This window comes from Alligator mississippiensis, chromosome 9, assembly GCF_030867095.1.
Source record: "Alligator mississippiensis isolate rAllMis1 chromosome 9, rAllMis1, whole genome shotgun sequence".
Taxonomy (NCBI): Eukaryota; Metazoa; Chordata; order Crocodylia; family Alligatoridae; genus Alligator; species Alligator mississippiensis.
This window is the reverse complement of record NC_081832.1, coordinates 36574343-36592974: the sequence shown is the minus strand read 5'-3', so window position 1 is coordinate 36592974 and position 18632 is coordinate 36574343. Positions and strand designations below refer to the sequence as shown.

Below are 18632 nucleotides of genomic sequence, written 5' to 3'. Positions count from 1 at the left end.
AGTCCCAGGTCCCTCAGCCTTACCTCATATGGCTTGTTGTGCAAGTCTCTGGTCATATGGGTGGGTCTGCTTTGGACTCTCTCAAGCTTTTCCACGTCTTTGTTGAAGTGTGGCGCTCAGAACTGGACGCAGTATTCCATCTGTGGTCTCCAATGTTGAGTAGAGCAGAAGAATCACTTCTTTGGTTTTGCTGGAGATGTATCGATTGATGCATGCCAAAGTATTATTTGCCCTGCTGGCTACAGCGTCACACTGCTGGCTCATGTTCAAACTGTGGTCGGTTTTTTTACCCCCAGTTCTCTTTCATTTGTGGTGCTGGTCAGATTGGTGTTGCCAAGCCTGTAGGTGTGCAGGGGATTCGTCCCCAAGTGGAGCACTTTACATTTCTTATTACTGTCCACTGTAACCCCCAGGTCCTTTCCTGCAGAACTGCTGTGTCCAGCCTGCAGCAGTGCATGGGATTGTTCTGTCCTAAGTGCAGGACTTTACACTTGTCCTTATTGAACTTCATCGAGATTTCTTTTGGTCCAATCCTCCAATATGTTGAGGATTTTTTGAATCCTAGCCCTACTCTCCAGCATATCTACTACGCCCTCCCTTTAAACATCTAGGGAGATTTTCTTTTTGACTTACCCTAAGTGCTTTGGCTAGTTTCACAGCTCTTTCTGTATTATTGCCAAGGGGTGCATGATGTATTGCATTCCACTGATATCTGTGGGACTGTATATGTACTTAAATTTAAGCACAGCCTAAAGGGCTTTGCTAGGTTTGAGCCAGGAACACACAGCACCATGCTGTAATTTAACTGCCCTAGCCCACAAGTTACATCTAAGAAAGATTTATGGTTCTGGTTGATAAGATGAAGCATATGGTAACAAGTTTCTAAAATACGCTGAAACCTAAGATGGAATCATATAGGACTAAAAAAGTTCCAGCTTAGGTTTCCATATTAATAGGGAAAGTCCCTAGCCATTTTCCTCAGTGCTTTCTGCCCAGCCCCTCTCCTGTGCTGTCCTCCAGGCTCGCACCCTGTGTGCATATGTGCATGTGCACATGCACACTCAAAATAGGGTGGATTTGGCAACTATTGAATCTGGATCTGGCTGGGAGTGCTAGTTAGCTGACTGGTGCTCCTAACTGCAAGAGCATACTGGAGCCTGGTAGGGCTCCAATATATTCCCAAGGCCTGAAGTGTCAATTGGTGGACTGGTGCTTCTGAGTTTAGGAACCTTTCCTTGAAGGGCTCCCATGCACCTCCAGGTTAAGGAGTGGTCTGGCCATGTTTTCTATTTATGTTGCAGTGGGAACCAGCCGCAAAACTATTTGCGTAATTATTTTGTGGCTTATTCCCTGGTTTATTGCACCATTAATTGCATGACCATATGGCCAGTTACTACTTAAGATGGGCTTAGCTGATTAATTACATCTTAAGTGTAACATCTGCCAGGGGCCTCAGTGCTACTTCACTTTCTCAAGGTAGGTGCCACTTACATGAATTTTAGATACTATTCCAACCTGCACAAGTTCTGCATATTTTTCAAAAGGATCTGCTGTGGCCAATTATGCACTGCTGTAACTCCATTGCACCTGGGAAGCCTGGAATTCTGTGCAAGCCCCATCATAACTAACAGAAGGAAAAGCTGAGTAGCAATTTTTGAAAGGTACTGTTCAAGGGGCTTGCCCAAGAAACAGTAGACCAAAGCAGGCCCATGTTGGACCCTCAACTTCTGTTGAAGTTGATCCACTTAGAAGCCAAGAGGAGATGATGGAGGAGCAAGGAGAGCAAGACAGTGGGCCTTGCTCTGTGTCTCAGTGTGATGTGCAGCATTAGAGGCAGGAACTGAAACCAGAATGCAGGGCACCCTCCCTTATCAAGTCATAGGAGATACCTTCTGAGAATGCCTAGAAGACCATATCTAGTTGCATAGGTGGAAATACAATCCAAAAGCTGTGTAGCATGAAGAGTAATTTACACCTTTACTTTTAGTTAGCTAACTAGCACTTAGATGCCTAACGATAAAATAGGATTTGGGCCAGTATATCCTGAGTGGTCACTCACAAGGCTCAGCATGCATCTCTTATAATGCAACACTTACCTAAAATGGTGTTAAAGGGAGCTAAACCAAGGTTCTACTTCCCAAGGGGAAATTAGTGCTTCCAATGCTAGTTGTTCAGCATCTTCTGTATTTTCTGCAGACAGCTGGAGAAGGGAGGGGCTGAGGAATGGAAAAAAACATTCTGGGCCCTCTCCTCCTTGTGCACTCAATGCAAAATTGAGCACAAGTCAAGCCAGTAACTCATTAAATAGAAAAAGATATACTTTTTAATATTATAGTTTGTCATAATATGTTCATGTTACTTTTACTTGGACAAACAAAACTGTCTTTTTATGTGCAGCTTTAAAATTAAATTAAAACCATTCTGTTTTAAAAAGTCATACCAGTGCTTTACAAGTCTATAAGGAGGTGACACCTTGTATCTTTCATTTATTTTACACACACTAACTTCTGTCACAATGGTCAAACTATCTTTACTGATTATAAGTTTCCTTCCTTCCTCTAAGTACAGTGAAACTGTCTAAGATGGAACCTGAAAACTTGCTCAAGCCAGAAAATTTTGTAATTGGAGTAGTAGGGCTGGAAGGGACTGCCAGAGGTCATCTAATCCAACTCCCTACCTAAAGCAGGGTAATCCTATCCAAATCCATAATCTAACCTCTTAGTAAAACTACCATCAATCCTGACACAAGATATTAAACCCTAACCTGCCACAGGTAAAGCAGGGGGACCATGGCAGCCAGTGCCATGTTTCTGTTAAAGGTGGCTAATATGCACTCAAGAGACTAGTGGCCTGTGCCTCCTGCAGAGGAAGGCAAAAACCCACACAGTTCATACCAATCTGACCATGGGGTAAAATTCCTTCCTGACTTCAAATACAGTGACCAGTCTGAATCTGAGCAGAGGGCCAAGACCCTCTATTCAGGAACCTCTGAGTTTAAGTCCCAGCAGGAGCCCCTGGCACACTTCTGTTGAAATCCCCAGCCTTGGCTGCGGCCAACACCCAGTGCTTCTGAGGAACACTTAAAATCCCTGACACATGTAGCAGGATGCGGTGGGGAGGGGGAGATTCCCTCCCAGCCCCACCTGGCAACCAACAGAGCACAGACGCATGGGGAAATACCCATAGTAGAACATAGGCATAGCTACACATCATCCCTGACCAGTGGCTGTCCAACCTCTTCTTGAAAACCTCCAGTGATGGAGAGTCCACAACTTCCCTAAGCAATCTATTCTACTTCCTCACTTTTCTAACAGTGAAGAAGTTTTTTCCTGATATCCAGTTGAAACCTACTTTCAAACCTACTTCAACTTCAAGCCATTGGTCCATGTCTGAGTTTCTGCAGCAAGAAAGAAAAGATGTTCTCCTTCTTCTTTATGGCAGCCCTTCAGGTATTTGAAGCCTGCTCTCATGTCTCCTCTTAAATGCCTTTTCCTCAAGCTGAACATACCTACTCCTTCAGCCTCTTCTCGTATGACTTGCTTTCCAAGCCCTTTATCATCTTTGTTGCCTGTCTCAGGACCCTGCCTAACTTCTGCACATCCTTTTCCTTGGTAGATTACAAACTCAATACAAGTTTGCAGTGTGAATCAGTTACACAAAAGGCAAATATGGTTTTGGGATGCATCAGTAGAATCATTAAGTGCTGCAAGACATGAGAGGTGATAATGCCTCTCTACTCAGCACTAGTTAGTGCAAAAACCCAGCACAAACACAGATAATGCACCATGAGCTAATCAAACACTTGAGCACCAATTTCTTACAGTTCTGGCCTGCCTTATGGGGAATTATGTATATCTAGTTTGTATAAGCTGGAAAATGTCTAACGTGGAAATGGAAAGCAGTTGGGGGTGTGTTTGTAGTGTCCACATTTGTGTCTGGAGATGCACTGGGCACCTGGCTTGGGGCTTGCTGCTGCAGGGGGAGCCCAGGATCATGAGCCCAGGCTCCCTCTGCATCAGCAATAAGGTGTGATTGGGATCTTTTCGTCAATCCCACAGTAATGTCTCCTGCCATGTGCACGTTGGGATCACAGATCAGATCCCATTTAACCATTAGTTGAACTCTGTCAGCAGTCTTAGACATTCCGACGTGAAATAAGTTTTGGGCAGTTGGACCTGGAAGTTGCAGTGTTTTCTGGAGTCTGCCACAGTGGTGGTATTCTGCAGCACTGTCTCTTTCTATAAGAAATGGGTTTGAAATATATAACTGAGGCTTTAAATAACAAAATGGGTAGCAAATTGGCTAGAGGGTCAAACCCAGAGAGTGGTGATGGATGGGTCAGTATCGACCTGGAAGGGTGTGGGCAGTGGGGTCCTGCAGGGCTCGGTCCTTGGACCGATACTCTTCAATGTCTTCATCAGTGACTTGGATGAGGGAGTGAAGTGTACTCTGTACAAGTTTGCGGATGATACAAAACTGGGGAGAAGTGGACACACCAGAGGGCAGGGAACAACTACAGGCAGACCTGGACAGGTTGGACAAATGGGCAGAAAACAATAGAATGCAGTTTAACAAGGAGAAATGCAAAGTGCTGCACCTAGGGAGGAAAAATGTCCAGTACACCTACTGCCTAGGAAATGACCTGCTCGGTAGCACGGAAGCGGAAAGGGATCTTGGAGTCCTAGTGGACTCCAAGATGAACATGAGTCGTCAGTGTGATGAAGTCATCAGAAAAGCTAACTGCATTTTATCATGCATCAGCAGGTGCATGACAAATAGAGCCAAGGAGGTGATACTGCCCCTCTATTGGGCACTGGTCAGACCGCAGTTGGAATACTGCATGCAGTTTTGGGCACCACACTTCAAGAGGGATGTGGATAACCTGGAGAGGGTCCAGAGAAGGGCTGCTCGTATAGTTAAGGGCTTTCAGGCCAAGCCCTATGAGGAGAGACTAGGGCACCTGGATCTCTTCAGCCTCCACAAGAGAAGGTTGAGAGGCGACCTTGTAGCTGCCTATAAATTCGTCATGGGGGTGCAGAAGGGAATTGGTGAGACTCTACTCACCAAGGTGCCCTGGGGGGTCACAAGAAATAATGGCCATAAGCTATCAGAGAGCGGATTTAGACTGGACATTAGGAGGAACTTCTTCACAGTTAGTGGCCAAAATCTGGAATGGGCTCCCAAGGGAAGTGGTGCTCTCCCCTACCCTGGGGGTCTTCAAGAGGAGGTTAGATAGGCATCTAGCTGGGGTCATGTGAACCCAGCACTCTTTCCTGCCTATGCAGGGGGTCGGACTCGATGATCTATTGAGGTACCTTCTGACCAGATGGGTCCAGGTCCATACTCTCCACCCCAGGGTGTTGAGGGAGCTAGCAGGGGTTATTGCTGGGCCCTTGGCATGGCTTTGCAAGCGCTTGTGGTGCTCGGGCCAGGTGCCAGATGATGGGAAGATAGCCAATGTGGTCCCCATGTTTAAGAAAGGGAGGATGGAGGACCCGGGCAACTGTGGGCCCATCAGTCTTACCTCAATCCTGGGGAAACTCTTTGAGAAGATCATCAAGGAGCACATCTGTGATGGGCCGGCATCAGGGATGATGCTCAGGGGCAGCCAGCACGGTTTCATTAGGGGCAGGTCATGTCAGACCAACCTGATTGCTTTTTACGATCAGGTCACAAAAGCATTGGATGCAGGTGTCACTGTGGATGTAGTCTTTCTGGACTTCAGCAAGGCCTTTGACACTGTCGACCACCCCATCCTCATTAAAAAACTAGGCAACTGTGGCATTGATGCCTACACAGTCAGATGGATTGCTAATTGGCTAATCAGAGGGTGTTGGTGGACGGGTCATATTCGACCTAGAGGAAAGTGGGCAGCGGAGTCCCCCAGGGCTCAGTCCTTGGGCCCGCACTGTTCAACTTTATCAGTGATTTGGACGACGGGGTGAAAAGCAACCTGTTTATATTTGCTGATGATACCAAAATTTGGGGTGAGGTGGGCACACTAGTAGGGAGGGAAAGATTGCAGAAAGACCTGGATAGGTTGCAGGGGTGGGCTAACAAAAACAGGATGAGTTTCAATACTGACAAGTGCAGGGTGCTGCACCTGGGCAGTAGTAACCAGCAGCACACTTATAGATGGGAAACTCCCTTGAGAGCACAGAGGCAGAAAGGGATCTTGGAGTCATCACTGACTCCAAGATGAACATAGGTCAACAATGCGAGGTCACTCTCGGCAGGGCTAACCAGACCCTATCGTGCATCTACAGATGCATCTCAGGTAAGGCCAAGGAGGTGTTCCTCCCCCTCTACGTGACACTGGTCAGGCCACAGCTGGAGTACTGTGTCCAGTTCTGGGCACCCCACTTCAAGAGGGATGTGGACAACATTGAGAGGGTCCAGAGGAGGGCCACCCGCATGATCCGGGGACAGCAGGGCAGACCCTACAATGAGAGGCTACGGGACCTGAACCTGTTCAGCCTTCACAAGAGAAGGCTGAGGGGGGACCTGGTGACCATCTATAAACTCACTAGGGGGGACCAGAAGGGTTTGGGGGAGACCTTGTTTCCCCTAGCACCCCCCGGGATAACAAGGAATAACAGCCACAAGTTGTTGGAGAGTGGGTTCAGATTAGACATCCATAGGAACTACTTCACAGTTAGGGTGGCTAGAATCTGGAACCAACTTCCAAGGGAAGTGGTGCTGGCTCCTACCCTGGGGGTCTTTAAGAAGTGGCTTGATGCCTGCCTGGCTGGGGTCACTTGAGCCCAGTTTCCCTCCTGCCCAGGCAGGGGGTCGGACTTGAAGATCTATAAGGTCCCTTCCAACCCTACTTCTATGATTCTATGACCCTAACATCTATGAATTTATGAAAAACAGTTACAGCTCAGGAGATGCTGAACTGTTAGTAAGCAACATGAATGGAGTCTAATGCCACCCATGTGACAAAAGGAAATCTTTGATATCAAATCATATGGATTTTTTTGTTCCTTCTAGATAATCCAGAATTTAGCTTAGAATAAAACCTTACTCTGTCCTGAATTCATTAAAATTAAATCTTGAAAACACATATTTGTCAGTGGTTTCCATATTATTAACTTATTCCAGAAACAGTTATCTTGAAGATTATGGTACTGACTTGTTCCTTGTTCCATGGGAAAAGAAAATCTTGTTTTTGAAGAAGAGGTATTTTTGTTTGGGTTTTTTGTTCTTTTTTTGGCATATTTTCAGAGAAAGGTTAGGGACTGAAATCTTAATGTCAAAAGCTTTGGTAATGCAAAAGAAATTCTGAAACGTCTATTAACAGACGAGCCTTCACTAACAAGTAATATACAAATTCAGTAGTTTCTAAGCCTATTTTTAGAACAGTCGTATCCAGCCTGCATCATACATGCTATGAGAGGCATGGCACATGTGTGGCACTCAGCAGACTCAGGAAAGGACAAGTAGCACAGTGGAAGATAGGGCAGGAAACAAAGCAGAGCAGCATATTGGGCAGGGGAAGGGAATTGGAGAGGCACTTGTGGAGAATACAGGGCCAATCTTTAAACACAGACTTACTGATCTATTTTAGAATTGCTTGCACCGGGCATCTCAAATTTACATTATTAATTTAGAATAGCCACCTCATTTGGCTTCTTGCAGTCACTGTGATGGATTTTTATCCAATTTATCTTCTGTGAAACAGACGAAGAGACCTTGAGTGAGTCGTCCACAGATAGCTTGGTTTGGAGTGAAGATGACTGCAGTCGGGACATTGATGTAACCACTAATCCAGATGAGGATTTTGATGAAGAAGATAGTGACTTTGAGATTGTTCGATGCCTTTGTGAATTGGAAGAAGAAAATGACTTTATGATTCAGGTAAATGACTGTAGAGTGTGGATGTTCAAGTAAATACAGGAAAGGGTGATGATTGACGCCCCAAAATATAAGGACCTGTGCTGGGAATATGTGAGAGTGGATTCCTTTGTGGAATATATCTTAAATTCCTTAGGCCAGCAAAACGTGAGCAAACTGTTTTATTCTGATAGAAGGTGGAAAATATAGCTTTTGCTAGCTAACTTCTAACATTCCATATAGTTTTAATTGGAAACAATGATGGCGCCATCAGGATTGTCACTATTAAGGTATCTTTCTTGAAAGCTTGAATGAATGCAATCTTCAGTTACAAAAGGGAGAGTTGGGAGGGAACTGTACTTACTGTTTAAAAAACAAATTAATTACATTCTTAACAAAGCTGTAACAAAAATGGTTGATATGTTTAACTTGTCATGGGCATTGCTGTTTTTAAAGACAGGTTTCTTTATTAGGTTTGAGGAATAAATGCTTTAAAATAAAAATGTTAAGTGTTTGATTTGGGCTCTCAATTCATCTTCCCTATTAATTTTCAAGAAGTCTGCTAATTTAAGTGTCAAACCCTCCACCACATTACAATGTCAAAATTTGTACTTCCCATACTTGACATAGTCATGAATGAGAAAGTACAAGGGCAGGGTCTGCTGTTGACACAATTGTTATAATAGATACCATTAAGTATCAAATCCTTTAAAAACTTTTAAGATCAGAGACAGGAGAAAACCATGAGCAGTTTGTTTATTTATTATTTTTAAAGTTATTTTTACTTGCTGAGATACATACATGTTGACAGGAGAGCACTACTCAATGTGCTGTAGCTACAGACTATTCCAGCTAGTTCCTTGACAGCTTCAGACAGCAGAGAAACAACCCATAGGACCAAATTCTTGATTTAAGTTGCTGTGTCTCCAGATCAATTCACCATCACTCCTTTGGCAAGTAGCATAGTATTTCCCCAAATTTCAGCTAGTCCTGAAAATAAAATTTGTATCAGTTTTATGGGGTTTTGGATGTCTTACAAATTGTGCTTATAGCACCATCTGTTCACAACCTGTCCAACAAGTATCAAAGCAGTCTGCGTTATCCATTTTGAGGTAGAATCCTCCCAGGTACAGTAGTGATTTGATACCTGAAGGCACTAGAGGAGGCATAATTCAGGAAACATTTGGAGGAAGCCAGCTGTCCTCTGAAGCACTTACTCTGGCTTTCTTCATTGGAAGGTTTCCAGATGCCCCACTGGAAGTAGGTAACTTGATGGCAGAAATGCATGTTGACAATAGAGATGTAAATATTGTTTTAAAAATTGTCCATTTAACCTCTAATTATATTGGTAAAACATTTAACCAATAGCACACTCCTTGTTTGACCTCCAGCAGGAATGGCTTTGGCCCCAACCCCCTATATCTTCACTATACCCGAGGAGGCACTGCAACAGCTGGAGCTGCTGGACTCCGAGTCTGAGGTGTTGAGAGGCAGCAGGGCTGCAGCTCCAGCCTTGGGAGCCACTGTTGCAGCCCTGTTTCTCCTCTCAGGATCCCTGATGTGCTGCTCTGCTGTGTTGTTGGGCCGCACCCAAGACACGAGGGGCCAGCGGTGACCTCTCAGCTTCAACATCAACTGCTCCAGCTGCTGCAGCACCTCCTTGGGCTGAGCCAGCCACGTGTTTAGCCCTGACTCGGGGCTGGGCCAAGCTGTGCACAACACCAGTGCCATCAGTGGAAGGGGAAAAGATGTAGTGCGCCCAGCAGAGGCCACCCTGCTGGAACCAGACCTGACCATCCCTTTCCCCCCTTTCCTCTGAGTCAAGCTGAGGAAGGCCTGGCCCAGCAGCAGGAAGGAGCCTTCAAGGTCCAGGCTTTGGCAGGAGTTGCCGGGAGCCCTTTGCTCTGTCTGGGCCCCACTGATGTGTTGGGGGCTGGGAGTCTCACTGCTGCAGTGGGAAGGCCCCGCCTGACCACTGGGGGCAGAGCTGGCAGCTCCTTCCTGCCCTCCACATGGGAGCAGGAGGTCTGCAGCCCCAAGCCTGTGGGGGTGAGGAAGCCATGGCTCCACAGAGGGGCAGCGCCCCCTAGTGGCTTGGTTGCAACCCTCCCACCACCTGCCAGTGGCCTGTGGCCCATGCAGTGCCAGGCTCAGTGAAGTCATAAGGGTCGGTGGTCATTCCTGCTGAGGATCACTGAACAGTAAGCAGTAAATGGTATAAATATTATTTAACTGTTTACATCCTTAGTTGAAAATACACAAGTTGACAACTACATTAATAGTTAAGGTGACAGTGAAGATAATGGCACCATTTTCAGCATCTAGTAACAAGTTTTGCTAACACGTATTTCCATGGATCCTAAGATGAGAACAGTGTGCATCCTTTGGAAGACATAATAGCCAGGATTCCCAATAGCTGTATCTCACTAGCCTTGCAGGAAACCAGCCTTTTAGGGGAAAAAATCTGGTGCTAGCTACTGGGAGCAGCAGAAGAAATGCACAGCTGTGTTTAGAAAGCTGTCTTCTGAGGGGGATCCTTCATTTAAAAAAATAGCAGGTTTTGAATCTCCTTGCTTAAATTCTAAAGACATGAGGAATAAGAGGGTTCTTATTTAACCATAATACAAAGATCTGAGATTATTTGCTTACTTTGGCATACCAGAATACTTTTGTTCATTCCTGATTTAGGAGGGCAAGTAACATTTTTGTCTTGATTCTAAAAGCTTCCCTTTTTTGGGTTGCTTCAGTCTTTGTGAGCAAGTGATCCTTCAGCCAAATTCTTTCATAGTCTCACCATAAACTAGCTTGGGAGGGAGAGCAGCTACAGCTGGAGAAAAACTAGATTGGCTCAGCGCTGGAAACTTTGGCCAGATTCTTTGCTAGGAAAATTTCTGTAGTCTGCTGTTGTAGTAGCTTCCGTATGGGTTCAGGTTGTACTAAATTTCTCCAGGTGGGAAGAACCACATTGGCATGCATACCTCTCAGATGGGAGCTACCATATTCCCTTCCAATGATGTTGAACATCTTTACCCAGAGGACTTTTACATCCTGCATTCCAATCTGGAATTATTCCACTTTGCATCTTGGGTTTTCTAACCTTAACCTGTTCTGTGGAAATGAGGAAATCCTGTTAGTCGAGAAATCTGCATTTTTCCTCAGACTTGGAAAAGGCATCACCATGAGCAGCAGGATAACAAGCTGTCTTCGTAGTTAGTTTTCAACTTGGGCTTTTTTTACTGCACTAACATCTCTCAGCCTTTTCAGTCAGGGTATACCTGTGTGCCATTCCAGCATACCACCTTCCTGTGTAAAGCACTAGCCTCTTTGGTTAACTTAATCTGGTAAGATTCTTTTAAGAAGAGGCGAATGCATTCCCGCTCCTCAAGGCAGGATCATCCCTACATAAACCTTTTTACACTAGTGATTATCATGTGTGGTTTTAGAAACTCCAGAAATAACCCTTATGTATAAAGAAGTGAGCAGTAGGGCGTAATGCCTAATAATCAGTCCACTATTTTATATGCACAAAAATCTGCACCCTTATCCCAAGTTTATATGAGAAATCATTTAATTCTATAATTAATTTCCATACCTTGTTTCTGTTTGAGAAGTTTTATTTATATAAAATAAGATAAATTAGTTGCTTACTACTTTGGGAATCAGTGTGAGAATATAGTATCTGCATACACCTGTTTAAGTAGAATAGGAGATGACATACTTAGCTGTATGATGCATAATTGTATAGGTGGCTTTGAGTGGCATATTTCTGTTTCCATTTAGGAATCTACAGGGCTGCTAGGATTTCTATACAGATGTTTGCAGAACAATATTTTGTGTTCTTTCTATCTAGATATCTTGGTCACATGGAGAATAGTTCTCCAACACGTTTATTTAGATCTTAGCCAATATACTTGAAGATCATACCACATGTTAAACTCATACTTTGGGGAATAGTTATATGTATTTCTTGAAGAAAAGGTAAATAATGGTACCTTCAGTTCTTGGGAGAGCAGATCCTGGTGACTCCAGAACTTCATTTAGTAGAATCTTTGTTAGTGGTTGTCTTGTCTGGGGATTCCTATTAGAAAAATACATGTGATCTTTTCCCCTATCATCATCTGGACTCGTATATTGAGATGACTTTCTGTTTTGACTAGGTCAACTTTCAAAAGCTTTTAATGAAGGATATGTTCTTTGATGCCTTATATGTTTATGCTTTTCATTCATCTACTGGGGTGGGTGGGAGTATTTACTTTCCTCTGACACTGCTTCTCAGGAACAGGAGGGCTTGAAGCTTCCAAGAGGCACAGGATTGGAAGTCCAGCAAAGCTATTCAGATACTTCTTGCACTTTCATTGTATGGCAAGAGGCCAGTGTGGCTGCACAGGGCTTTCTAGGATACTTCAAATGCAAAAGGAAAGCATGGAGGCTATGAAAAGATGGGTAGGTCACCAAGGAAGAAAATAAACTTTGACGGGCCCAAAATGAAGAAGGCAAAAGTGAAAAAAGAAAGAAAGAAAAAAAAGAGAGAGCGCTTGCACCTGGCATGAGAAGTTAGACAACCAGAAGAGGTTCTATAAATGTATTGGCCAGAGAAGAAAGACCAAGGAAGAAGTGGGTCCACTGATACCCAGCCAAGGTGGGTTCTTAACAGATTGTGCAAAGAATGTGGAACTGCTCAACTGCTACTTTGCCTCTGTCCTCAAAAAAATTAAGCTGCAGCCAGTTATATCCAAACTACTAATAAGGATTATTTGGATAAGGAGGAAGACACCTTGAGGACTGAGATCACAAGAGATGGTCAGAGAGTTTTGAATAGGTCTGAATGAATTCAAATCAGCAGGACCTGATGAACTTCATCCCAGGATAGTGGAGGAACTGGCAGAGGAGAACTAAGAAGAGTCCTTGCAATGATCTATGTGAAGTTGTGGGAGACTGGCAGGGTATCGGAGGACGGAAAAAGGGCTGATGCAGTGCCCCTACTTAAAAAATGAAAAAATAATAAAAAGAGGACCAGTTAGCCTCACCTGGAAAACCAGGAATTTTGCAGGACTGCAGAAAGACCTGGATAGGTTGCAAGGGTGGGCTAACAAAAACAGGATGCGTTTCAATACTGACAAGTGCAGGGTGCTGCACTTGGGCAGTAGTAACCGGCAGTACACTTATAAGATGGGAAACTTCCTTCTTGAGAGCACGGAGGCAGAAAGGGATCTTGGAGTAATCACTGACTCCAAGATGAACATGGGCTGACAATGCAAGGTCACAGTCGGCAGGGCTAACCGGACCCTATCGTACATCCACAGGTGCATCTCAAGTAGGGCCAAGGAGGTGATCCTCCCCCTCTATGCGACACTGGTCAGGCTGCAGCTGGAGTACTGTGTCCAGTTCTGGGTACCCCACTTCAAGAGGGATGTGGACAACATTGAGAGGGTCCAGAGGAGGGCCACCTGCACGATCCAGGGATAGCAGGGCAGACCCTACAATGAGAGGCTACGGGACCTGAACCTGTTCAGCCTTCACAAGAGAAGGCTGAGGGGGGACCTGATGACCATCTATAAACTCACTAGGGGGGACCAGAAGGGTTTGGGAGGAGACCTTGTTTCCTCTAGCGCCCCCGGGATAACAAGGAATAACAGCCACAAGTTGTTGGAGAGTAGGTTTAGATTAGACATCCGTAGGAACTACTTCACAGTTAGGGTGGCTAGGATCTGGAACCAACTTCCAAGGGAAGTGGTGCTGGCTCCTACCCTGGGGGTCTTTAAGAAGCGGCTTGATACCTACCTGGCTGGGGTCACTTGAGCCCAGTTTCCCTCCTGCCCAGGCAGGGGGTCGGACTTGAAGATCTACAAGGTCCCTTCCGACCCTACTTCTGTGATTCTATGAAGTTACTGGAGAACATCACAAAAACATCCACTTGCAAGCATCTGAAGAAGGAAAGGTTGATCACAAGCAGTCAACTTGGATTTGCTAAAAACAAATGCCAAGAAATCCTATCCTCCTTCAACAAGATAACTAATTGGGGGGATGAAGGGAATGCAGTAGATACAGTGTAGCTGAACTTCATCAAGGCTTTTGACAAGGTCTTACATGACCATCTCGTAAAGAAATTGGAGAAATGTGGGCTAGACACTACTACTACAAGGTGGATAGACAACTGGCTTAGTATGTGCAAGGAAGGGGTAATTATGAGTGGCTCCAAGCCAGAATGGAAGGAGGTTTTGAGTGGAGCCCCACAGGGGTCTGTCTTGGGTCCAGTGCTGTTCAAAGTGTTTACTAAGGATTTGAATAGAGAGCTTCTTCAGCATATTTGCAGGTGACTTGAAACCGGGAAGGATTGTGAACACACTCCTCAGCAGCATTTTATAGCCTACAGCTCAAGTTTAAATGGGTGACTGACATCTGCTGCCCCTTGTCCCATCAGGCTTTCTGCAATCTATCCTGCCTTCTGTGCCCCTCTCCTCCCCTCCCCTCCCCCTATCCTTTTCTGGTAGCAGGGGTAGGGGTTCCCTGTTACCACCCCATCATGATTCTTGCAGTCACCTCTGCCCATAACAGTTTTTAGAAGTTCAAATTCTGAGTAATCTTCTGTATCTACCCTCCAGGTGCTCATTTTTGGATTTGCCCATTCTTTCTGAAGGAATGAGTAGCACCTGTACTTTTGAATGTTATCAGTCTTTGTCCTGTTTTTATTAGATTTTAATGCTGCCCTCACTTATTGCTATGAAAGGAACTGGCTATAATTTTCTGACACCTCTGAGGCACCTATTTGATTACATGTATTTGGGGATGCTCTTGTGCCAATTAACCTTGGTCCCCAAGGGCATCAAAATGTTAGAGCATGTGCATCAGAGGTACAAGAGCCTCAAGTGGGACTCCTGTCAGATGCTTTCTTTAACTTTGCAGCATTATGTAGGTAAGTAGCGTTCTTTTCCTTCCTCTGTACATCTGAATGGGTATAGCATAAAGTTCAGTGCCAAATTTGGAACTCATTAGACAAAAGTCTAACATTAATTACAGGCAGCATCTACATTTATAGTTATTAAAAAAGTTAAACTCCATGCAGTTATTGTTTGTAATGTTGGTCAGTTAAAATAAGGGCCTGATACAGTCCACATTGAAGCCAGTTTTAAAACATTTCCATTAATTTCAACTGGAGCAGGAATGGGCATAGTAACAAAAAATGTAAAATGATAAGGTTGCAATTGCACCTAAAACTTGTTGAAAAGTACAGGATTTATTAAAAATTACCATTTATGTCTGCAAATTATAATTACAGAAAAGGCAACAAGTTATTTTTGCATTGTATAATACATTTTTATAGTCAGAACTGCTAAATGATTGGAACAAGAAAAAAATATTTAAATTTTAAATTGTCACTGAATCATTCCATATTCCTCTTAACTCTGGAGGGATGTGGTATTTTGCCAGGGAGTTATCTAGATAGCTTAGTTTTTACTCTAAGTATTCTTTATGGCATGAACCCTTTTATTGAAGCCTGTGTTCTCAAGATTAAGTAAAGCAAAAATTATCCCCAAACACACCAAATCCCTGCCGTCTCTTCATGAGGGTTTTTGGGTGGTGGGTGTTTTGGTTTTGTAGAATTTTTATTCTGAAAAATAGTAGCAGTTGCACATAAGTACCAGCTTGGGAAGATTCACTCTTAACCTCCTTTGTATCCCTACTTTGATTTCCTGTTTATATGTTCTTTTTCTTGCCTGCCTTCAACTGTTGTCCATTTTCCTATTTTTAAAGCCTCCAGATTCCCTTTTCTTGGTTTGATTTCTATTAATAATCTCAGCACTAACTCGGACCACTTTCTTAACCCAGGATGAAGTAAAATAAATATTTTACAATATATGCAGAATAATAGGCTTGTAGCAAGGCAAATGGTAGTGGAAAACAGTGAAGTACATTTTAAAACTGAAGATTTATAAGACCTTAGGAAACATACCCAGTGTTGTTTCTTTAAATAGCATTATTTGTGTTTAGTTTGTACTCAATACTATTGATTACATGAATTCCCACTTATTTAAATTGCATTGAATGGAATTCAGTAGTAGAATTCAGTAGTAGAATGTGCCACAGTGGCAAATTATAATAGTGTCCTGAATGCCTTTTCATTTCTCTCATTTGTTTCCTCTATAGACATAGATATTTTAAATGTTAGGAAGCTGGCATCAGTTTTGTGAAATTAATATCTACAACTAAAGCAGGTTTTTCCTTTCCCTCAGTATAGGAGTCCTGAGTTCATTGCCAGGCTTTTCAGCCTTCTTTGCCTGCAGGTGTCTTCTGTCTCCCGATTCAGTTTGTGAAATCAAATCGAATGGACAAATGTTTCTTATCATTTTTTGTAAACCTGCTGCAAAGCTTTAAATTTAGAAAATTTTAAATGCTGTTTTCTTGGTTTTGTCCTGATCTTTTTCTCCGTCACTTTTCCTGTCTTCTTTCCGCACCAGTCTATCCCAGTTCTGCTTTTCATTTTTTGCTTATACATAGTTAAAAGTACGCTAATAAAAATTGCTTCTCTCTGAAAATATTTGACCCACAACAGTTGTTCTTATAGCTTTTAAAATTCCTAAAATGGAAAAATTAGAAATGTTTCTACTTTTGTTTTCCCTCTGTATAGCATCCAAAATTGTTGGATGCTAACCTCTTTCTTGAGGTAAACTAGCATTTTCCTCTTTCTTGAGGTAAACTAGCATTTTCCTACACTGTTATTGTTCTACTGTTGAGTCAACATGAGAGATTTTAGGAAACTGTTTAGTTTAGGCAGGGCCTGGAGCTGTATCTTCCATTCTTGAACATATTCTTTTGTTTTGTTACTTTTCCTTCACTTGCTTTTACTTTTAATTCATCTCTTTGCTTAAGGCTTCCCCTGAGGACTTTCCACTTAGCCAGTGTCTCGGTGAGATCTTTTACTCCTTGTCCCCTGAGCAGTTAGTCTGCAGTCAGGTAGAAGACAATAGAGGTACTCCTGATAGACTAACTGAATCAAACAGCCACAGCTTGCTTCATCAGATGTGTCCTCTGCTGTCTCTCTCTTCCCTCTTTAGTCTTCTCTTCTCTTGGCTGTTTTGTATTTTACTTCTTTCATTAACACCTTGGTGGTGCAAGTAAAGTCGTTTTTTTAACACAATCTGTTGAATGCTCTTTTTCTTAGCTGCTCTGTCATTGCTCTTTTTCCATCCTTCCTTCCCAATTTTTAGGGTAGGGTATCTCTTCTCCTTTTTCCTTCTGATTTTGAGGGAGAAAGTCTCTCAATTCCAGCCTTCCTATTGGCATGGTATTAGGGATCTTGTCATCTGCATAGGGGGAAAGGTATCTAAGATCCTTCCTACTTCCTGCCATTGATATCCTCCATCACTTCAGCTTTCTTCCCATGGTTTTCACTTGCTCCATCCCACCATCACTGGACCTAACCATGAAGCCAGGATGACTAGAAGCTGATGGTACTTTCCAGCCTCCTCTGGAGCAATGTACTCATAAGTTGCAAGGAAAGAGAATACCTTTTTCTTTTTGCTCATATCAACAAGACTTGTACACATGTGTATTTTGGCACATGGAGAGTTCGGAAAAATGGGAAAGAGTTCTCCACTTCTTTTCTCTCACTGTAACAAGCTAACATAAGAAGAAGAAACTCAGAAGTCTGTATCCTGCAAGTAATGCTGATTCATGTGTTTTGTCTCAGTCATCTATTCGATGATTACATTAAAACTCACCTTGTACCCTTGTTTTGAGGCTATATGAATTTTACTTGTAGCAACTGTTAGGGACTATTGATTGGAAGGAAGTTACAGTTTAGTTAGTTTTCAAGGTAAAAAAATTAACTGAAGCAGAGCAAGTAGTTGCATCATTGTCAACACTAAAAGTTGTGCTATATTATACTGGTGCAATTGAAGTGGTGAGATAAACTAGCATTTTCCTACACTGTTATTGCTATGCTGTTGAATCAACATGAGAGATTTTAGGAAACTAGTTTAGGCAGGGCCTGGAGCTGTATCTTCCATTTTTGAACGTATTCTTTTGTTTTGTTACTTTTCCTTCACTTGTTCTTTTAATTCATCTCTTGAATTAATTGGTATTAAATTGATTGTTTTAAATGTTCTTTTTTTTAAGTATCAGTCCAAATCCAGTAATCAAATGGGAACCCTATATACAAGCAGCGAGTCTGCTCCGATGTGCTGTAATACCAGCATGTCGGAGCAGAGTCGAGTAATCAAGTCTGCTAGACTGTAGTAATTACTGCGCTCCAGCAGACTCCAGTGTCTCATGTATCAGCGTCCCCATGCTTAAAAATGGCGCCAGGGGCACATTAACTAAAGCTTGTTTGGCAAGCTCTAGTTAAAGTGCCCCAACTGCCATTTTTAAGCATGGGGATGCTGATCCACAAGACACTCAGGGCACTTTAAAGCAGTCCTCAAAGCCACTCTAATTAAAGCCTCCCCTGCCCCCACATCTGGAGCACATTTATAAATTCCCTTAAAGTCTAAATTTGAAATATCTAAGCTCAGTCTCCATGTCTGTTAAATCCTTAACTCATAGTTTCTACCAGGCTGTCATCTTACATGCAGATCCCAAGCCCACAAGCCTCACATTTGTTTGATCTTAGTCAAAAGACCAAGAATATATCCCTTAACTGACAAGCTTTGGTGCAGAAAGCACCCTTTGCTTATGCCCAAAAGCTTGTCTAAAATTCTTCCAACTATGCAGGTCCAATAAAATCCTTGCAAGTTGTACATTTCCTACACCCTCAGGACTACAAACTCTCCAACTCTACCCTTTACTGAAATCATTAG

At 43.2% G+C, this 18632-nt stretch overlaps 1 protein-coding gene across 11 annotated transcripts in view; it reads left to right on the top strand.

The window, feature by feature from the left end:
* The window catches only part of PHF20 (PHD finger protein 20), a 217609-nt gene that overhangs the window by 129459 nt on the left and 69518 nt on the right, over positions 1-18632 (top strand). For 9 of the 11 annotated variants that reach the window (XM_059733315.1, XM_059733309.1, XM_059733312.1 and 6 more), the window contains 2 exons: positions 3315-3449; positions 7685-7860. In XM_059733315.1, coding sequence (XP_059589298.1) covers positions 3315-3449; positions 7685-7860 — 311 coding nt within the window. The remainder of the gene's footprint in view (positions 1-3314; positions 3450-7684; positions 7861-18632) is intronic. The other 2 variants (XM_014598373.3, XM_019485584.2) reach the window with 1 other exon arrangement.